This window comes from Rhinolophus ferrumequinum, chromosome 21 (genome assembly GCF_004115265.2).
Source record: "Rhinolophus ferrumequinum isolate MPI-CBG mRhiFer1 chromosome 21, mRhiFer1_v1.p, whole genome shotgun sequence".
NCBI classification, from domain to species: Eukaryota; Metazoa; Chordata; class Mammalia; order Chiroptera; family Rhinolophidae; genus Rhinolophus; species Rhinolophus ferrumequinum.
In genome coordinates this window covers 31822064-31845692 of record NC_046304.1, presented here as the reverse complement: position 1 = coordinate 31845692, position 23629 = coordinate 31822064, and the positions used below count along the sequence as shown (strand labels likewise).

At 42.6% G+C, this 23629-nt stretch overlaps 1 protein-coding gene across 1 annotated transcript in view; it reads right to left on the bottom strand.

Moving 5' to 3' along the window:
- CA10 (carbonic anhydrase 10) overlaps nt 1-22886 on the bottom strand; it is a 452569-nt gene extending 429683 nt beyond the window's left edge. The window contains exon 1 of the mRNA XM_033091320.1: nt 22254-22886. Within this exon, the coding sequence (XP_032947211.1) occupies nt 22254-22314 (61 nt within the window). The 5' untranslated portion in view covers nt 22315-22886. The remainder of the gene's footprint in view (nt 1-22253) is intronic.
- Between the last annotated feature and the right edge of the window lie 743 nt (nt 22887-23629).

The window sequence follows — 23629 nt, the reverse complement described above, 5'->3', positions numbered from 1 at the left end:
GTATACAGCTTCATTTGAAACCAGTGGACCTCAACTTCTCCAAGAAATATTCCTAAAACGACCTCCTGTCAGACTCTTTGTTATCTCAGCACTTAATTCTTCACTTGCATCATTCTAACCCTGCACCTGTTTATTTGTCCCTTGGGGTGACAGTTTTCCCTAGGAATCATGAGTATATTCTTTAAAGGCAGACAAACGGGTTCAAATCACAGCTCAGCCAAGTGCTAGCTTTCTAACTCCAGCTAAACTACTTGCTACCTCTGAGCCTCAGTCTGTTCAGCTATATAGGGGTGATGAATCATAACCTATCATGGTTTTTGTAAAAACTGAAGGCTACTTAAGGTTTTGACATATACTAAGCAATCACCAGAAACTTAGACATGTACGAGGCGTCAAGAGTAATAGCGGTGTTGCCAGTACTCATTAAACAGTAGTAGGCTTGTCTGTTCTTATGCGCTGGTATACTCTCTGGTAGAGGAGACCATCTTATCTTTCCTTTATTAGTATTTTCTTTGTCCCCCTCTTCCTCCCCAACTCTATGTCCCCCTCTTCCTTTCAAGGAGTCTTGCAATTCTCTGTGACTCAATGTAGAATGCATGCTGTGCATTGTGGATCCCTCCTTCCATTGTGACCTAGATCCACGAATACCATGGCCAGTTCACCCAGTTCATGAGCCAGAAACCTGGGTCTCCTTCTGACCCACCATACTTCCTCATTACGACCATATGCAATTCATTAAACTCCATTGATCCATGTCTTAAAATTTCCTGATTCCCTTCACTGCTCTCCATATCTACCAGCACCTTCATTAGGCTACCTCCATCTCTAACTCAGTCTCCTGACTGCCCCTCTCAAGGTTACCTGACTACTCACTGCACTTCACTCCCAGTTAATTCTCCACTCTGTGGCTGAAGAGGTCTTCCTAAAACTCAGATTCAACTGTGATCATGTAACCACCTCCCGTCCTAGATTAAGGCCCTCTCGTGGCTGCCATTGCTCTTCGGATAAATGCACAACTTGTTAACATGGTTGTTCTATAATTACACTTATTATCTTGGTTGGAGACACATTGGTTCGTATCAGGGCCCTCCCTTTGTTTGGCTGTTGTCTTTTTCTCCAACAAGCCCTCCAAAGAAATAAGCCTAGCACAATATTGCCTCAAAAACAAAGCTGAGCCCTGAACTCTGGACTGGGAAAGTCTCTTTTTGGTTCAGGATATCATATATAACAGATAGAAAACACTGTGTGAAGACAGTCACAAAGAAAAGGGCCAAACTGGTATAGTACAAGACAAAGTGATGGATGGAGAAGCTGGGTGCCTAAAAGCACTTCATTTCACTTTTCTAAATGTGCCCTGTCAAAGAGAAGGGAATAGACACAGTAAGGCTTAAGTTGGTGGATGCACAATGCAGGAGAATATTTATCTTCATGCTCTTGAGCTGCCGACCATTCAGCATTAGAAAACATCACCAAGTCTGTTTCCCAACAAGCCTGGAGCCCTTGGAGTGGAGAGGATCCTGATTTAATGAGCAAGGCACACCATCTGTCAACAGGACTGTGGAGTGGTAACTGAGTAAGCAGCAGCTTCCAGAAGCCAGCGAGCAGAACACTTGGGAACCATGTGGGTAAGACGCAGCTCTTGGCTCAGTGGTCAAGGGATCTTACACTCCCTACCCACTGGGCCTGGGAGTGAGAAGTGGCATCTGTGTGTCGCTGCTCACAGTCAAGCCCAGCGTCAACAACTGTGGACGCTTGATGAGCCACTGCCGAGGGGAGACACTCTCCTCAGAACAGGGGGCTGCAGGGCTGTATCCCTGACCCTTACTTAGGAAAAGGACTCTGGAAAGAGGCTTCAAGTGGCATTAATATAAATAATAGCATTTACCAAAGCATTGACCTTAGCTTACAGCTACGGGTGAATGAAAGGAGGAGAGAAAGATTTATACACACACACACACACACACACACACACACATATCTTAAAATAATAATACAATAATATATAAATATAACGCATTACTTATGGAATACGATTTTAAAATTGAAATAACCTAGAATGTATTTTGTACCTAAATTAGTGAACGCAACGTAGGAGTTGCTCCTCCCTCAGTTGTAAACTAATACGCTCTTTAACCAAATGGACCAGAAATTATATATCCAAACGATGGCTTTCCCCTTTAAAAATCAGTCACCTTGGAAAGCTATGTGATTCTTTGTCTGCATTCTCATAGCTTATTTTATCTACTACATTTTGAGGTTCATTTACCTGGCATTTGTTCTCTCCTACACATGTGAATCCCTAGTCCCTCAGCTAGCGCTTGGCATATAAGCAGGCAGGGCGGCAAAACGTGTACCCAGGAGTCAGAGGACCTGAGGTTCAAATCCCAGATCTGTTACCTAGCACTGTGAATTTGGTCTTATTTCCTAAGCCTCAGTTTCCTCATGTATAAAATGGGGATAATAACTGTCCAGACCTCATGGGGTTGATATGACAATTCTATGAAAATAAAGCACAAACAATACTTAGCATTATGTTTAACACAGAGTAAGCACTCAATGTGTTGGCTACTGCTATAATAGACATGGAATTGAAATATATATATACTTATTCCAGTTATACTACCTTTATATGTGAATTCTTGGGGCTCCTCTTCTAGAATCATCTGGACATCCTTACTCCCATTCTTCCAAATCACCCTAATGTGGATTTTTGGTGGCATGTGATATATAAAGACAACCGTAAATTAGCTAAATCTACACCCAGTGTCTCTGAACTTCTTGACTGTTAACTCTAAGTCTTATTCTCTTATTTCGCTTTGTAACCAAAAGATCTTTCACAGTGCTCAGCACTTAACTCCAGTAAATATTTATTGAATGAGTAGAACATTTGTTGGATGAATCATGGAATGAATACAGTAGGTGAACCAGCTGAATCATCACAAACAATTTACTCAGCTTGCTCACCCTGCAGGACTCTATGAGGATGTGTTCAAAGGGTGGACAGATGAAACCCTATGAACTGGACGTGGGGAACAACTTTTCTAGCTTTCTTTCAGTGCAGCTATGCTGAACATTTGTCATGCTTTCTGGATTCCCATCACATGTTGAATGTTATTCCTGTGTGTATTAGTTTCCTATTGCTGCTGTAACAAATTACTATAAACTTACTGGCTTTGATAACACACATTTAGTATCTTACTAGTTCTGGAGCTCAGAAGTCTGACATGAGTCTTAGGGGGGCTAAGATCAAGGTGTCAGCAGGCCTGTGTTCCATCTAGAGGCTCTAGGGGAGAGTGCGTTCCCTTGCCTTTTCCAGCTACTAGAAACCTTCTGCAGTGCATAGCTCATGGTCCCCTTACTCCACCTTTAAAGCACACCACTCCAAACTCAGCTCATGCTGTCACATCTCCTTTTACTGACTGATCTGCCTGCCTCCCTCTTATAAGGAAGAACCCTTGTCTAAATACACTGGGCCTCCTGGATAACGCAGGATAATCTCCCCATCTCAAGATCCTTAATCACATCTGCAACGTCCCTTTTACCATGAAAAGGAACATATTCACAGGTTCCCAAGATTAGGATGCCGATAACTTCGGCGGGGGCGGGGGCGGGGGCGGGTGGGGAGGTGGGCATTACTCAGTCATCCCACTGTGCATGGAGTCTTTTCTGCCTTTTCTGTTTAATCCCACCCAGGTAGAATCCTGAACCTTACTTTTCATATGGCACAGGCACATGATTGAATTTGGCCAATCTCAGTTGCCTGAGACTTCAGTTCTAAAGTGAACATGAGGAAGCAGGTCCGATGTGGTGTCCATTTTCTGGTGAGGTTAGTGGCATAGGATTGTCCCGCTTTCTGGGCACCAGTGGTGTCTAGTGACCAGTCCACATCAGTGATGGGATTTCTGATCACTGTTTCTGCCCAGAAGTGGCAGGAGCAGGGGTCTTTCCTAAATAATCTCACAGCACATTCTTATAAGCACAGCCTCCAATTCTGATCGTCTGGCCCACCCATAGATTTGGTGAGCACCTCAAATGCTTTAACTAATTTCCTTTCTGCTTCCACTAGTCCTAAAGGGGTTCTGTTATATACAACTAAAGACTCCAGTGGGCATAGGCTCTTCTCCAACGTTGTAAAAAGAGCCTGCAGAGAGGCTGATGGAGTGCCCCTAGAACACTGGATCAACAAACAATATTTTGGGGTGCTTTTTAGGTGCCCAGTGCTTCGGAAAAAAGCCCTGAAGAAATGCAGGGCAATCATTCAAAGTAGGGGTTGGTAATCGGCAGCATCCTTTGTAACAGCAGGTGTGAAGGGGAGGGCAGATAGAGAACGCCCTATGTGCTCTCCTCTGCAACTTTGATTTTCACTCTCTTCTCAATCTAAACAGACCGATGCAGATACAATGCTGTTTGTGAAAGGACAGGAAGAGAGACAGATTATTGATGCTGGTCAGCATGGAAGTACCCCTCAGGGTTTTTCAAAGCACTTTACTGCCATTAGTTGTTTATATTAAATAGTCTTGGAATATCCATTAGTTTAGAAAGCAAAAGTGTATCTGGCTTAAGACGGCTTTTCACCCACTGCCACTCACCTCTGCATTATCTGCAGCTCGCTCACCCATGGCTCTTAGTTGACCCCTTTGGAGGACAGGATGCTTTTTCAAACTAATGTTTTTCAAATGTTTTTCAATTGCTCGGTTCGGGGCCTTCTGCTTGATGGTAGGAGTTCAAATCGTGGCTCTGAGTGACTTGGACCAGTCACTTAACCTCTCTGAGCTTCCTTCTTCTATAAAATGCAGGTATTGCGCCTCCAAGCAGGCTTGTAGAGAAGACTAAGTGTGTGTTGTGGTGTGGCCAAGCTCAAGCTCTGGGTTCAGACACACTATCAGAGTTCAAATCTTAGGTGACATCTTATCACCTGGGTGCCTCTGCCTCCTCTCAGTAAAGTGGGAGATGGATGAGAACTCCCTCATAAGGTCAAATGATTGACTGAGATCATAGATGGAGAGTTCTGTAACCAGTGGCTGTGAGTTACTAATATGATAAACAGGTAAGTGGCTATTTGGAGTGGGCTGTTTGGAGTGAACTAGGAATTATCAAATGAAAGAATAAAATCATAGTTTTCACCCCCGCCCCCACCATCACCCTCCTTTAACACAGGCCCTAGTGATCCAAAATGCTAGGAAACAAACATTGAAAAGCTGCTATTACTGACGGATATCAGATCCGTGGTGGCCTGAATTCAAGGATGGGAGAGCAAATGACCAAGAAGGGGCACAGGGAAATCTGGGGGGTGATGGAAATGTTCTATATCTTGATTATGGTGGTAGTTACCTGGCTGTATTCTTTTTCCAAACCCATCAAACAGTAGGCTTAAAATGAGTGTTCTATGTGGTCATTATACTTCAGTAAAGTTGATTTTAATTATAAGTGTGATATTCCATGCACTCTAGAGCAGGGGGTGGCAAAGTTTATTCTGTGAAGGGCCGGACAGGAACTATTTTAGGCTTTGCCAGCTAGGTTCTGTTAAGACAACTCAGCTCTGCTGTTGTAATGTGAAAGCAGCCACAGACCATGGATAATACATGCATGAATGGGTGTGGCTGTGTTTTACTCAAATTTCACTTATGGATCGAAATTTGGTATCCTGTAATTTTCATGTGTCATGAAATATTCTTTTGATTTTTCCCCCCCAACCATTTAAAAATGTAAAAACCATTCTTAGCTCCTTAGGCCTTATAAAAACAGGCAGCAGGCTGGATTTGGTTGACAGGCTATTGTTTGCCAAGCCCTGCTCTAGAGTTCAGAAGAACCTCTGTCAAGTCGCATTCTGAAATCTGCATTCAGGGCTTCTCAGGGCAAATGCCATGCCTGGGAATCCAGCTCCCGTGTGTCCTGCAGGGTCCTTGCCAGAACCCATTCCCTCTGTGGCGAGGCCAAGCCTCTGCCTCTTGACTTCAATTTCCCCATCTGTCCAGGGAGGACAGCAACCATCTCCCAGAGCTCCGCAAAACTCATTCAGCTTGTTATTTGGGGGGAAACGCTCTATCCAAGTGCAGAAACTGATCATGGCTCGGGTTATGTGTCTGGCCGGTCTCAATCACCAGGGGGAAAGGTTTGATTTTTCAGGTTGTCATTCCTGAAATTGCTTGTCTTTCCGGGTGATGTTCTTATTTCTGAATGTAGTCTGACTTTCATATTCCCAAAAGAGGAGGTTTATTTTTTCAAAGAGCTGTCAGCAGAACAGTACTCTCAGAAAGCTTGCTCCTTCCCTGCCAAGCTGCCATCACCAGCACAACCCATTGCTTAGGGAAGGGGGGCTTCCCCCCAGAATGTTGCCTGGGCAGGGCCAGAGCTGTGCCAAGATCCTCGGACCGTACAGGGAGCTTTACAATTCCAGATCAGCACAAACCGAGATTTCTCTTTTGGTTTCTGACAGTGGTAGGAGCTTAAGGAACTCCTTTGGGGTAGTAAAAACTGCCAAGGCAGCCACAAAAGTCAAGACAAGTTTGGTGCTCCTAAAACCTTACAGCTTTAAAACATTTAAAAAAAAATTATTTCATTTAGCATGTAACTAATCTTTCACTGAAAACAACCATGGATTATCCAGGCATCCAGTTTATTATTCTACCTGTTGGAAACATCTGAATCCATTATTTTCAGTAGAGTTTGCAAAATTATTTTGTAAAGGGCCGGATGGTAAATATTCTAGGAGTTTCAGGCCATGCAGTCTCTGCAACTACTCAACTCTGCTGCTCTGGTGACAGCCAAAGGTAATACATAAATGAATGTGCATGGCTCTGTTCCAAGAAAACTGTGTTTACTAAACAGGGTGGCAAGCCACAGGTGGCCCACAGGTTGTTACTTGCTGAGCCCTGTCCTGAGGTGTAGTATTTTTAAGAGGCACCAGGTGGGTTGAGGAAGAGGAAATACAGTAACAAATACTACTTGGAATATCTGCAGATAATCTCGTAATTACTATTATAGATGGGGGAGTAAAACGGAACCAATCAGCACGCCATGCTAGGACTGGGAACAGGATAGACGAGCTGAATCTTGACCACAATGAGTTTTGCACCTGTCGGAGGCAGAACGGTCAGTGATGAGCAGTACTGGGGACAAGAAGAGCCAACGGGGTGTAGAGACCAAGAGAACCCTGCTAACTGGATGGATGACAACAGCATTCACAGAGCTCCTCTAGCTACACTTGTGAGATGGGTATGATTCAGGTGGGTGACAACCAGGTGGAGAAAACACAACACAAAGGCACAGGTAAGTAGGAACAAGGTGTGTTCCCAGAATAGTGACTTGGCAAATGGGAGCAAAGCTGGAAAGGTGTTTATGGGGTATCACAGAGGATTTGTAAACATCAGTTTTGACAGTGGGAACTTTTTCTGTAGAATCAGAGGAAGGTATTAAAGGTTTCTCAGCTTCTAGTACAATGTTCCCTACAAAGAAGGCAACTCAAAGAATCTTCTTCCTTTACAAAGATGGTGTGGCTGGCTGTAGCTTACATGTTATATGGTTTTACTAATGGGTCACATTTATTAAGCCATTATTATCTGATGCTAACATACTAAGTGCTTTACTTTCATATGTCATTTAACACAAAAAAATAAGCACTTGAGGTAGTTATTTTTATCCCCATTTTACAGATCAGAAAACTGAGACGCAGAAGTTAACTTACCCAAAGCCATCCAGCTTGGAAGAAGCAGAGTATGGGTTTAAACCTAGGTCAGTCTGTAAACTTTTAATCACTCTTCTAAATGGCTTCTCAGTACATTTAAACATATTTCTGTGTTTTAATAGTTAAATGAATCATTTTTTTAAAAAACCTCCTTTTTAATTGTTTCTTCCAATGTTTCTTTACTCAAAAATCCTCAGAACTATGATTACATTTCTCATCTTTTTATCTTCCTACTAATAATTTTGTTTTCAAGAGCAACAGGTTCATAATTAAAAAATTTAGAAATTTCACTTCTGTTCAAATTTCATGCAATCTGAGCTCCCTAATTTAGCATAAAATTGTGATTTTCATCAATGCCATATCTATCCATCTATGTATATAATTATTTTCACATTGTTTTTGTCTAAATTTTAGGTGGGCCTTGCTTTAATGCACACAAACCATATATTTATCTCACATGACTTTTTGCTCAAAGTAGTGGAATTCAATTTCAAATATACAAAAACGCTTACAAATAAAAGCCTAGAGGGGAATAAACTGTTAACAACAGTTGCGGTCAGGTTATGTGATCACAGGTGATCCTTGTCTATCTCTAAATGACTTAAAGTTGGGTTTTATTAGTGTTAACATTTTTAAGTGTCATCATGTGAAAATGTTCTCTTAATAAAAAAAAAGACTATGAAACAACACATTGGGATCTAATCTAATAAGCAACTAATAAAAGCATTCCTTAATGCAAAAGGTGACTGTTTTCTATGAAGGCTCCACGATTCTTGATTACATGTACTTAGAGCTATTAGGTTTCATTAATTCACTGGCATCTAATATCAGGCTCCCTGCTGTGGGTCTATCTTCAGCTTCTCTAAATTCAATCAATTTAAGAGAAATAGGAGTAGGGGTTTAATGGATTAGTCACAACAGGCCATTAATCTCTGCATTCTCAGTTGTAATCCAGCCTCTACCAATGTGATTGAGGGGAAAATCCCACAAAAATCCAAACACTCAGAAAAGCCCCAAAGCCGGCTCCCTAGAGACCAACACACTTAGGTCACAGTTCGCTTGTCTTTACTTAATATCAATACACTATTTGTCATCTGTTCTACTTCTTGTTGGTTTTCCTTTTATGCCTTTTGCTGAAATTCTCAGATCTCAGATGTACCTGAGAAGGAATCATGTTGCAATCCCAGGAACAGGCTAGCATTTAATTATCATTTTAAAAATCATTCTCTCAAGTGAGTATGAAACATAAATCAAAACTATCACTCCATGTTGCAAATTTGTTGAAAAAACATGGTTAAGGTTACCATGTGCATGTAAATTAGTGCTTGGGGAAGCTGGCAAGACTGAATAATGAAAAGAAAATACTGTAACCAAATACCAATAAAAACAAGCAAGTGACAGTCTGAGAACATGTAAATATTACATCTTTTATCATAAATGAATTGGTTCATCATATCTCAGTTCTTTATTGCTCTGGCCAATAAGCCAACATTTACTAACGTATCAAGCCGGAAAAACAATGGATCAGCATTTTGTTTGCCACCGTTGTAAAGGCCAAGTACTTACTGGGTTACATGAGCCCATACACCTACCTTAGAGGCCTTGATAAGCCTAAGTCCTAGTTGTAAACTGAAAATACGTGGCATTAAAAATTTTTTTAATTATTAAAGAAAAATGTGGGCCAGACCCAGGAAATTGCCTCTGAAGATCACTTTATGAAAAAGACATGATTATCTTCTTTCTTATTACCTTTAAAATATTCCCCAGACATTTTAGCTTCCCTTAGTGAATCAGATTCAACCAACCTCAACTGATTATGTGTCATGTGCAGGCATTGTGCTAAACACTTTCACATGAATTGGCTCATTTAATCCCCATGTTTTACATGATATTGCCAAATTCCTTCTTAATTTTGCCCAGCGTGTCTTTTGTTCTTTCAGCGTCAGTCATAACAACACAAAACCCACCAGTGATCAAGTACATTACATGTGCCCAGTACTATGCTGCATTTTAAAATGTCAGTCTCCCTGGACTGCAAAGGTAGATGTTTTTACCTCCAGTTTATAAGAGAGAATACTAGGGACTGGAATTTTTGAGTAATTTCCCAAGGTCGCACAAGTAACAGCAGAATTGAGATTAAAGTCTAAGATTCCAGTATATAGATCCCAAGGTTTTCAGTAAATGTTTTATGGAGCAATTATATCCCCTACAACTCTTTCCCACAGTCTTACTAGACAGCCATGAGGTCATCATTCTACAAATAGTTTTGGGTTATTCTCTCATCATGCCTTATCTTACACTTGCCCATTTTGAAAGTCATTTGCCACTTTTCTGCTGACTCACAGTCTTGAAAGTTCTTCCTGTGATTTAATCTTGCTGCTGCGACATTTCAAAAACTGGAGAAGTTTAGCATCAACAGCAACATAGATAATTTTCTATAAAAGTCTCTTAAGACTATAAAATTTCCAAGTTTGAAAGGGACATAGACATTACCTTGTCCAATATCCTTGTTTAAAAAAGAGAAAACTCAGGCCCAGACCAGTAAAATGACCTCCCCATGTCACAGAACTACTAGTGGCAAAGCTAACACTAACTTCAACGTGTTCTAACTTCCATCCCAATAATATTTTCTGCCATCCACCTTAGTTGCTCGTAACTTGTAATTTATAGAAATATGCTCTGGGAACGATACTTAAGAAGTCTCAAAATTCTGGACTTTACAACAGGTAAAGTCAATTTACTTGTTCTTGACCATGTTTTCCTGTCTCTGATCTGACTTATTAAACAAAATAACATCTTAAATACTATAGTTGTTCAGTTTTTGTTAATAGTTCCTGGGGTGGACCACTGTTGAAAGATCTTTAAAAGGTTATCACTATCGTATGTACTTGTTTACTTCCTCAAGGGATTCAGGTGTATAGCTGGAGACTTATAAACAGATTACACATTACTTATAGATGTAATATGGTAAAACCATAAAGAACTTCATACTATTTTACCCAGTAATCACAATACCGGGATTATTTAAAAAATAATTCAATAGAAATAAATATCTGTAGTCATGAAAACATATGCCCCAAAAGGGGCAACAACTAGAAATACAGAAGCTTAAAAATAGGGGAAAAGATAAATATAAATCATGCCATTTTAGGTGAATAAACTATTTGGAAATATTATGTAGAAAATCATGAATATTAAAATGGCAGTTACTTACTAATTGTTCACCAAACCATTTTCCCTCTGCTCCTGGGCATAAGGCTAGCTTACAATTCCCAAGTTCCTTTGCAATAAGATGTGCCCATGTGACTTTCCTGCTTGGCCCATAAAAACCTCTCCCATGATCCTCCTCCACGTTCTTTTTGCCACCTGTTGATGTTGGTGTCTAGGACAACACTGGAAGCCATATCTTGAAAATAAGCAGAGCCTCCATCAACCTTGAGACACCCAAGTCACTACAAAGACTGGATTCTTTCCCTTTTATTCCTCCCCCCAACTAACCCCCCGAACACACACACACACACACACACACACACACACACACACACACACTGACATGAATGGATGATCAATGTGCACAGAAAGTAAACTTCTATTGTGTTACGTCACTGAGATTTCGGGGGTTTATCTGTCACAGAATGTAGGATTTCCTGAACTAATATAACTGGGAAGCAACATGGGGGAATACTTAAGATATACTGTAAAGTTTTGTTTTGTTTTTCTTAAGTACAAAGATTTAAGGTTGAAAAAGTTATAATTGAAAATTTGGGTAAATAAAATTTAGTCTATGAAGAAATCAATTAGTTTTCCTAAATTTTCTTCGATACTGTTGCTATAGCATTTTTAGCATTAAAAGCAACTCAATGACTTCCATCATCTCTCATGCTTGTGACACTAAAACACTTGCACATACAGTCACTGGCCTGCAAGAAGCTCTGATCATGGAAGAGCAATTCGCGTGAACACATGATTAGCCTACACAGCAAACTCTCGTGCATTAATTTGTCTGACACGTTTTACCTTTAGATGTGGCACATTACGAGGCTTTACTGGGCTCAGTCAAGCTCTAATCTCAGCAGTTCTAAAAGCAGGAGGGGGAAAGAAAAGGCTGCACCAAACTCATGAACCTGAAATTGCATGTGACTCTCACAGCACTTCAAAGACCCAGACTAAAAGGGTGTGAAGAACCTCACCACAAGTGGAAAAACCAGGATAGAACTCGTCACAGACATAAAAAATAATCACTTCATTAGTTTACTTTTCATTCTACAAGGATTTGAGCCACTGGGACTTAGAGAGCTAAGTATATGATGGGACTCAGACAGATAGTGACCTGTATCTATTCACACCCAGGCCATTCAATAGGACTTAACTGCTCATAGATGCCTGACTTTCTAACTATCAGTATAATCTCCACATATCTACTAAGAAGTTAGTAATAGGGGCCTTTGTTCTATAACCGCCCCTTATTTTTTTCTACAATTAATTTAACAAGCAAACAAACGACAAACCATCCAACTGACCATTGCCTCAAAGCTGTTAAGATCACCGAGGCTATCACAGGCAGAATGCATAGCCAAGAACTGCAAATTCCCTATGTCCTTTCCATTTCTAGGTGCCTGGCTCTCCTCCCTGGTAAGAACTAGTGAGCTGTACCACAGTTCTGTTCCAGAGGTTAGAGGGGGAAGTAATTTTCAGACACAAGACTGAAACCCCTTAGGGACCAGAGCCATTTCCTGTGTTGCTCTGCACCAAGACGGAAGGGTGAGGTAGGCTTTCCCTTAACGCCCTTTAGTCTAGGTCAGCACTGGACTAAGGGGCAGTGAGCTGTCTCTTGTGTTGGTTTTTCCCAAGACGCAACCCAATAAGAAAACATCTTATTCTAAGCAATCTCCTTTAATAGGAACACAGATGACATGGAGAAAGGAAGGACAATGCATCCATTGACCCTTAATCACCCTAGTTCAAGTCTTTTAGTACGGTGTCATAGAACACAAGGGAGCTGAAATACACTTTAAAATAACTGTCAGTGCCCCAAATGATACTGGTTTGTCAAATGCAGGTATGAATTGAGTCTGAGAAAAAAATAGGGAACTGTCAAATATGTGGCTGGGAAAGTTCCAGTTCTCTCTGACTCTGTATATTTAAGGACACCCATGCAATAGAAGCAAGAGGAAGGCTGACAGAGGACTTCTTCATCTCCCCTCCCTCCTAGCCCCATATCTTGTCTCCCAGTCTCCTGCTAAGGAAGGCAAGCCAATCTAAATCACTCCTTGTGATTCATTTACATGTTAATATAATCATTCATCATTGAGCCATCTACCAAATGCCAGGTACTGAGTTGAGCAATGGGGAAAGGAACCAATATTTTTAAATCACTAAGTATACATTCTACAAGGGCGAAGATCACGGCTGTTTTGCTCACTGTATTTCATCTTCTGCCTGGCCCAGTGCCTGGCTCATGGGAGGCATTCATTAGTATTTATGGGATTAATGAGCCAACACATTAAACCCCTTGGGGGTGGGAGAGAACCCTTCCATGGGCAGATAATTTTACTAGTTCATTTCAAGAATCCTATGAGGTTATTTATTTTTATTCCTCATAGAGGAGGAATGGCCTATGCTCACTCAGTAAGGGCTGCCATCAAAACTGTTTTCCTTGAGAGTAAAAGGTAACTGTGTGGTAGAAAAGGGGGCAGTGGAAGGGGAATGTATTGACTCATATCCTTCAGTAAATGTGTTTATTCCACTTCTGGCATTGCTGCCAAATGTGTTGTAAAGCCAGCAAGACTTGGCTCTTGAAAGTTCACCTGAAAGTCAGAGGCTTCATTTCCTACACCAGGCCCTTCATCCACTGGCCGTGAAGCATTGGACAAAGTTAACGATTAATTCTGCCTTTACTGTTACAAAGGTCCCACCTCTACCAGATCCGGAGGGAAAGGCATTTTGTAGGCTGTCTCCTTCACAACTACTGATAAACTCTGTTGCCATCCAAATGGCACCTTAATGCAAATGTAATCAGACCAAAACACTGGCTTCTCCATTACCAGTCCAATTTGCTAATAATAAGGAGCAATTAATTGCTTTGTTAGAAAGGCAATCCCATCCCATTCCTTACCATCTACAGCTCCCCACCCCAAGACCTGCAGGCTGGAAATCCTTTCAAGTTTTGTTTAAGGTTACATGAGATGAAAACTGCAAAAAGCTGTAGGAAAAATTTAATTATCAAAGAGGATAAAACGATAATTGTCACATTGCAACATCCAGGATCAACCATTAAGGTCCTGGCTCTTTTTCGTCGGGTGTAAATACACAGAGACAAACTAAGTAAGGAGATAAATTCTGTAATCTCTATCTGGATTATCTCAAAAGCTTCTGAGAAGCCACCTGGAACTAGAGACAGCACTGGAAAATAACTAGTGATCTGGGGCAAATGAAGCATAGCTGGACCAGAGTCAGAGTTTGGACTGTCCTATTCCTAACCAAGAGTAAGGTATAAGACTTACGACTTACCCTCTTAGGTCTTAAAATGATGCCTTCCCTACACAGAGAGGCAGAAGGGTGGTTTTTACTATAATTATATTCAACATTTTACTCTTACTGGAATCGTATCTCCTAAAGGCTCTTCTCAGCCTCATCCATCATACTCCACTCTAGTTGTTGCCATATTGACCTCTCGATAGTCCCCTAAATCCATCATTATCCTATTTGATCTCCCTGTCTTTGTAAATGCCATTTCCTATGGTCACCCCTCCCCAATCACACTCCTCTGGTCAATCAGCCAAAATGTTCAAACTCAACTCTTTAGCATTCTTCGAGACTCAGCCAAACACCTTCTAGATAACACTGCTTACCCTCCTTCCGCTGCGCCCTCCCACCTCCAGAATGACTCAGACTTCCCTTCTCTGTGCTATTCAGACACTGTCTGTATCTCTTTTCATTACAATATTTATCACATTCTGCTGTAACTACTAATAAGCTCAAGATCAGTCTCTTACTAGATTATTAGTTCCTGGAGGGAAAAGTCAGTGTCTCAAGCATTCGTGTAGGATTCCCAGTGCCATTTGTATAGGATACCCTCCTTAAATGTTCTTGGTTAAGTGGACAAGGGAAGCCATTTCATTTTAGGTCTCTACATTCCCTCTGTGGTAATCATTGAGAGGGTAAAACGGATATGTAATTTAGGGAATCTTGAGTATACGCGCCCAAGTGAACATGTTGTCTATTGGAAATAAGAGTTGTGCAGCATGTAATAAGGTAAAACTGCCATAAAATGCTTTTCAGTGCTTTAAGCATCTGTTTCATGTAAAATAGTGCATCTATTGTTTGACACAGAATTGATATTCCCAACAGAAATGCATGTATGGGTGATTCATTTCTCGTAGCTTTCATTGAATGCTAAAGCCATTATTGTTATTGTTGTTATTATTATTATTCAAGTACAAAATTTGAGACATCTGCACACATTGCTTCTTGGCCTTTTGGCTAAGATCAAGTGTGGAGACATTTGCACTTGCACAACAAGAAAATACCAAATCTCAAAGACTAGGGTAAAGACATAGGATAATTGTCTTTTTTTTTTTTTTTTTTTTTTTAAGTTTGTCAGCCAGAATGTAAGATAATGGCCTAATTCATCTATTAGGGCAATCTTGTTAAATGGATTTTGTGAGCAAGAATAGAGGTTAACAAGAAGACAGGAGTTGGGTTTCTAAAGTACTGCTTATTGCAACCAAAGTATAAAAGTATCTTATTAAATTGCACACAAACATATTGTCATTTTTTCTTATCTCTACCTTAGCTCCTCATAACTAAAAGTAATACTAAAAGTAATGATCTAAACTTATCTTAGCTTTCAAGTCCCTTCATACTGGCCCTGGTTATTCTTTTAGCCCTACATCCAGTCACTTAATTCAACCCATCTACTTCATATGCTCATCTCACCATACTTCTGATACTTTGTTTTTTTTTCCATCCCTGCTTGTCTATGAACATACTACTCTTGCCTCATGGTATATCTTTTTTTTTCCCCCTGTTCTTTTGAAATGTCTTGTATCCTTCCAGGCCTAGTTCAAACGTTTTTTTCCTCTCTAAACCCTTCCTGTTCCCCACTTGCACACACCAACAACAGTTAACTGCTCCCCCTTTATATTCCCATTGCACTTTGTATACACCTCTAGCATATGACACGTACCACCTTATAAACACTAAGGACCAGGTAGTATTCAGTTTTATGGTTCCCATGTCTGTCACATAGTTAGATGGCAATACTATTGTGTTGAACACAGAAGAAATGACTGAATAATTAACTGGAATTTACAAGATCAATTTCAAAGTGTCCATAACAAGCACTGTTATTGGTGACGATCATGACAATGGTGATTTTATGGGAGCAGCTCCAATGCACTGAATGACCACTGCATTCCAGGCTCTCTGACAGGATCTGATGTACATTATCTCCAATATTTATTGTATAGATTTTACAGAGGCTCAGAGAACTTAAAGAACGTCTCCAAGACCACACAGAGAGTGAATCAGGAATGCAGGATGCACACATAGGCCTATCTTGGTCCCAAAGCCCATGCTAACTCACGCAGGATAGGTGTGATCTCAACAGCAGTTACTGTGTTCCAGACACCATGCTAGGTATTTTACGAATAGTGTTTTATTCCTTACAATTACCATGGAGGATCAACAACTTTGGGAAGTATCATCTCTAGTCTACAGATAAGAAAACGGAAGTCTCCTCAAAATTCCCAAATTTTGTCTACAATTTTTGTCTACAATCCCAAAGAGGCTATAAACTTTCTATGCAAAGGACAGCAGTAGTTAGAGACATTCTACACAAATTTAAAATCCAAAGAAATGTTAGAATCTCAGACAAATTTTAACCAAGTTCAGTCCATTGAATCAATACAAAGATCCATACTAAGAAAAAATTAAAATTACCAAGAAATTAAATATATTAGGAAGTTCCGTATTCTCTCAATTCAACAGCCCCCTACGTGGGCTCATCCCAACTTTCCAGTATCTCCCACAGCGAACCTTTTATTCCAACTGGGACAGTGTCACTGTACATCTCATTCCTAGTCCTCTCCTTTTGACGAAATGGTCCCCTCCATCTCTTCTACCCCAACCTCCAACATCTACCAAATAGTTTTCTTTTCCCTTATGTCTGGACTTCTCTTTTCTATAGCATTTATGCCCTTTATCAAACAATTAGACATTATTCTTATTGTCTTACCTCACGATACATTTTGTACATTACAATTTTACTCTTATAACTATATCTTAACAATTAAACATTATTCATACTATTTTATATCACACTACATTGTGTGTATGTATCTCGACTTTGATTTTACAGCTATATCTTAAGCACGGATTATTCCATCATATGATAAACACATCTTTGAAAGAGGCAAAGGAGATTCAATATTCATTTAACAGATGAGGAAACTAGACACTAAGAGGGTAAAAGAATTGCCCAAAGTCATCTCTATAATTAAGTTCTACAGCAGGCTGGGTCTTCCAACTTCCAGACTGATTCTACAATGGCTTGCTACCGTATATACTTTTACAGTGCCAGGATCTCTTCTTAACCTAAACTTCAGGTCCAAATACGGACTGCTTAATTAAGGTGACAAGTTGGGATGCTGACTACCTAGAGTGGCAATCCACCCCTGCCTCCCCACCCAAGAAAGTGTTTCTTTCCATTCACATTTCTCTTTCCCCCAGGGATTTCCTATTCCTCAGGAAGACTCTCATCTCATTGTCAGGCGAGTCTCCTCTGTGATGATGGCATCTGTCAGTGACTGGGTATATGACATCACCTGGGATACTGGATTTAAAGAAACCATACTGCTGATAAGGTCATCAGGTAAGTGTTCTTTGTTGGGGTGCAGCTCTTTTATTTAAATGAAATGTTCTATTTCTAGCCATACTGACAGCATCTGCAGTGTGCCATTTTGGAAGCACTTGAAACTTGGGTTCTATACCAAGTTATAATTTACAAGCAGAAAGAGGAAAATTCTGTTGCTCCCCTGGGTAATAAGCACTACATTGTTCCCAGGTGATTTATTAAACTTCCCAAGCCTCCCCTCAATATTGGGCTCATGGGGATGAGGTAGACAGACATTTATGACTGTGAACCAATACCGAATACTGCCAGTCTCATTTACATGAGAAACAAAATAAAGAGACATTTCAAAGTTGTTAAGTCAAGGCCTCCTTGAAAGTAGGATTCATGTTCAATGTCATGAAATGTGCCTGCTGATTGTTTTTGGTTTTGCTTTTACACACCTTGAAGGGAAGGAAGGTAAAGGCTCTCTTCTATCATGGCCTCACAAACCAGTGCAATGCCAGATTTGTCAGAAGAAGATAATTACATTATTGCAAGCTTACTACGCCTCAAATACTGTACTAAGAGAAAAATCACTGAAAAACATTATCTCATTTAATCCACATAACAAATGTGTGGGGTATGTACTTATCATCCCCTTTCTACGTGTAAAGAAGCTGATGTTAAACCATTTCAATTTTCAGAGAAGGAAAAGACTGTATGAAATATTCCTTGCTTGTAGGGATTGCTTATCATAAGATGCTGTGGACAAACTTGGGTAAACAGGGATCTCCTCTGTTTGACTGATAGACTCAAATGCTACCTTAACTCTAGCTCTTAACTGCAATCATGAGAAACTCCTACTTCTAAACTCTCTAAGACTTACACCCATCTAACACAATTTATTCTTTCTTTTGGAGACACACACACACACACACACACACACACACACACACACAAAACACCAAATAAAAACATTTAAAACAAAATTTGAACCAAAACATAAATGATATACTGAATTCTGACTCAGATCTGCCTGTGAATCCTCCAGGCTGAACCTCTGTGGGCTTTGGTTGCCTAACATATAAAATTAACCTACGAATTCTAAGAATAGATGAGTTAAACTATGTGCAATATTATGTAATAGATGTGAAAGCACCACATCATTCTAAGTGTTGTTGCTGTTATTATGAATAAACTGACAAAGAAGTAAAGTTACATATAGGGAAGTAGAATGAGTTGTGTAAATTAAATCAGACAGCTGTTTTTAAATCAGAAAATTCTCTCCTGGTGCTGCTAAGCATTCATTCTCACCGAGCTGAGATGCTTTTGTAAGAATGGGATGGTGCTCTTGCTAGTACAGGGAAAAATCATCCTGGTCTCTCTCCCTCTGCCTCTCCCTCTCTCCCTTCCTCTCCCTCTCCCTCTCACTCTTCCTCTCCCTCTCCCCCTTCCTCTCTCCCTCCCTCCCTTGCCCGCTCCCCCCACCACACACACACAGACACACAGAGCTTGGCTGCCTTACATTTTTAGAAAATGAGATCTGCAACTAATGTAGAGCTGCAAGAACTCCCAGATCGTGGCATTCCCTCGTCAGCCTAGCTGTGTTGTCCTTAAGTAGCCAAAATTGATAGGATCTCAAATGGAAGGCACACACACTCCTTCCTTAGCAGCTGGCTAGGCCTGGACAAGCAGACCCCCAGGTTCCATTTGTGGCCAATGGATACTGCACGCTACACACTATGCTAGGTATTTTACTGCACGCTACACACTATGCTAGGTATTTTACAAAGGGTGTTTTGCTCCTTACAATCACCCTGTAGAAGCAACAACCTTGGGAAGTATCATACCTTTGTCACAACCAAATGATTACTGCAGAGCCATCAAACATACCGAGTCCCGCTCTCTGTATTTTAAGGAATACACCTACACAGACCCAGGGAGAAAACTAGGAAACTCCTTGGATATACTTTTAATTTGGGGGGTGAGGTGGGGTAAGGGTAGGTACCTTTGATTGACAAAACACTAAGCTGCAAAGCACCAGAGTGTTTCTGAAAACAAATGTTACCAACTGAAATTTAATCAGAGTACCTTCTACAGGCCAGATCTACCACCAAAATTTTCCTTCTGCAAAATGTTTTCACTGCAGACTTTTGCTGCCTTTTTCTAGTCGGGTATTCCTCAATCATAAAGCCAACCCTACCAGCCAATGCATCACTCATTGATGCCCGGTAACTCAGGAGGAATAGTTAGTACCCATTTCCTGGGTGGGGCAATTCATCCCAAGATGATAGAGAAGTATTGCAGTTCATCTTTTTTTTTTTTTAAAATTTAAGATTTACTAAGTTCTATGATCAAGGGTTATGTTGCTTTTGGTAAAGCTCAGTCGTGAGTAAATTAAAACTGCAAATCATGGAAACAGAAATAAAAGACCTACTAAACTTCCCCTGAGACACAATTATTCAACCTCAGCGCCTCATATTCCTATACCTCTTAAGGCTGCCAGATGGGAAAACAAAATCCCCCAAACTGTGAGTCATAATTACATTACTAATCAGAATTGTGACATTGAATGAGTAGTTCTGTTTATGGAGGGCAGAGGCCACCTTGGCCCTGGAGAAAGAATAGTCTTTTAAAGTTTGTACATGTGTAAATATAGAGTACACAATAGTGTATCTCTGCCTTCATAAAGTGCAAATTAATGCAGATCCTAACTAGGCATTTGGAACGCTAGCCTAGTTTTCTGTGTTTAGCTAATAGCTAGCAATTTCATTTACACTTTATCCTCTCATTACATAGCAATGATGATTATTTAGTAAATACATGTGAAAGGCCAAGTACTCCATAGCACCCCTCCTGGGTTGGAAATAACCACCTCCCCACCCCACCCCCCAACTAATGCTTCTATTTATATAATTTAGTTGCTGATACACCAAACCAAGCATAGCTGTGACAGGTATCCCACTAATGCCTCTTTTGGAGGCTAAGAACAAACCCTTTCTCACCTGGGTCCCCTGTGATGGCCTGACCAAATACAGGGTAGGGGCTGGAAATAAAGGATGATGGTGGGAGGTGGGGGGGAGGTCCAGGGCCTCAATGATGTTAGCCCTTTCTAAATCTTAAAGGGACTCAGATGGTTTGTCTCATTTGAAAATTATTTATGATGCTGGGGAGAGGTAGCAAAAGGCTATTTTACAACTAGTGAAATATTATGATACAAGAGAATTCGAAATAGACATGGAAGAGAGAAAGATATAAAATGTGGCCTGGTAAGATGCCACCCAGTTCATTCCTAGATCCATGACTGATATACATCTTTGCCAGTCACGTGGGAGTTTTTCCTTTTAGATGTAGGATAGGGTAAAAGAGGTCCCACTAGAGGATTTTAGGGCACTTTTACTATCTGCCAGGGACATAATGTATCTCTAAAGTATCACAGAGGCCAATTTCTTAGCAGAGTGGCCAAGCCCCCTGAAGAATGATTTTGAACAAAAGATTTCCTATTCCTGCCCTATGAGAACATTGAAATCGAATAGTGGTATTTGGAACTGGATCTAGGGTAAGGGCAGACAAGGGTTTTCAATACCCAGAATCAGGTGTGGCTTAGACCATGGGGGTTAGGCTGAAGGAAGATGCAGGAAACATGTCCAGGCACCCCAACGCTGCTCCAATGTGTCTGCTTACAGGGGCAGGGTTCCTGCTCTCCTCTTCTGGTGACTTCATGGGAAGTTGGCTGAGTCCACAATTCTGCAGCGGGAATGCAGGCAGAGGGGAGCACTACAAATGAGCCTTACCCTGGGTGCCTAAATGACAGGTGTGAAGGGAAAAGGGAGGAGGCACCCAACTGGGGAATAGTGCTGATCCAGGGGCTTTTTTCCACAGCTCCCTTCCACACCCCCAACTCCCTGTACCTACGAAGACACTGTTTGGAAATCAGAATCCCTCCCAACACAGACACACAGGCTCAGGCAGGCACAAGCCCTACCTCATTCACCTCAACTGTCTTCTCATTAGCTGCTAAAACCACAGACTGGCACAAGTAACCTGAAGTCAGGGATTGAGCCAGCACATCCTTGCCACTGGGAATTAAGAAAGACCATGATCTAAAGCGATATTTATGATGTTGTGTTGTTTCATATGGATTTGGCATTTATTTGGGGGATAGGGGTTGGGCTATCGTGTTTCACACCATCAGCACCATTCTGATGGGTTTGGGGAAGGCACGAAGGACCTCCACGTCCCTCTGGTCCCTGCTGTTAGTCTCCAGTCCCGCATTCTCCCGCAGTCTCTTCAAAGTGCCTAGATACCAGGGCAGGGCTCTGCGTCCATTTTGCCAGCCGAAACCACCGAGTTTGGGAACTTTGAAAGCCAGAGGATGGGAGTGGGGGTTGCCAAGGCTCGGATGTCGGCGCCAGAGTTCTCGGCAAGAAAGCAGTTGAAAATCAACACCCATCTGCCTCTTTTTTTCTCAACTCTTATCCCTTCTATGTTCCAGGACTCCATACAGATTCTACCCCCGACACACACACACACACACACACACACACACACACACACACACACCCCTTGGGCTTAGAAGGTTTTTAATACTGAAGGCAGCAAACCCACAATGCTGAAAGGGTCTCTGCCACCCCCCCCCCCCGCGAGGCCACTTGAGTGTCTTGCATACAATAAAACCCCATACATTCCAAACAACATGCCACAAACCCGCCGTGACTCCCGCGCGCCCCATACCTGATATGCAGACGATGAAATTGGCTTGAAGAAGAAAAAGCACCTCCCAGACTATTTCCATCCTCTGATTTTCATTCCAAGTGCATCACTCGACGGGAAAACAGGGGGGACAGGGGGGAGCCCGACACGGCACACACACATACACACGGGCACACACTTCAGAGCGAGCGTACACTCACACTCCCACCCGACAGCCGGCCAGGCACAGTCACCCCCAAGATCAATATCGCAGTTTGAATTGTTCCAGCAAATCTCCCCTTGGGCTCGACGGATGTGCGCCCCAGATGTGCTGACACATGTCCGATGCCTCGCTGCCCCGGAGGTCTCCCCGCTCGCCGGGCTCTGCTCCTCTCTTGAGCGGCGGAAACAGCACTAGCAGTGGCGGCAGCAGCCCACTGAAGCCACTAGACTCGGGCTCTTTCTGCAAAGACGAGACCCCGATCCTCCGGGCTCCCCAAGAAGACATAGACGATAGCCCCCCGCCGGGCCGCGCCGCGTAGTCCCGGACCCCGGCAGCTCGCAGCTCGCTGGCTGAGCCTAGGCAGTCCGCGACAAGTTGCCCTCGAAGTCCTCGCCGCTCACCGGGGCATGGTCAGAGGGTGGCTGCTCCTCTCTGGGGCCGTTCTCCCGCTTCTGGGGGGTCGGGGATTAGGAGCAGACGCAGCAGACAGAGAGACACAGAAAGAAAGGCAGGGATTATTGCCGGGAAACGCCGGCCGCCGGCAGCCTGCACTGACCCTCCCTGCTCCCAAGTCGCTCGCAGCCGCCGCCTCCGAGCCCAGCCAGCGCGGTGCGTCCAGGGCGCCGAGCGGGAACTGCCGGGAGCCCGCGACCCCGCGCGTCAGAGACCCACGGGCTCCCCACGTCGCGCGCGCGCTTTCGGTTCCTCGGCTATTTTCCTGGGCTCCCCAGAACCCTCGCTTCCATCGCCGGCAACTAGCGGCGCCGCCGCCGCCGCCGAGATTTTCCGCAATGCAACTGCAGGGGTCGTTATTTCCTCGCCTACGGATCCCGACGCTTCCGGATTGGGAGGGGAGGAGGAGGGCAGGTGGGGATGCGAAGGGGAGGAGGGGGAGGCTTGGCCAGGTGAGCGTCCTCGCCGCGGCCGGGAGCCCAGCCGCCCGCTCCCGAGCGCGGAGGCGGAGGCCTGGGAGAGGAGGTGCCTCCACGCGGCCATTAGGAGGACGCGAGCGCGGGGCATCGGGGCTCCGGGCGCCGCGGCAGCCGCCTGGGCCCCAGCCCGGCTCCGACTCCGCCCCGCCGCGGCTGCCTCTGCCACCCTCCGGGATTTGGGGAGTTGCTCTTCTCCTCAAATAGAACTTCGCGCCAACCGATTCGGCGCGGGAGCCTCAGGCAGGACTCATCCTGGGAGCGCT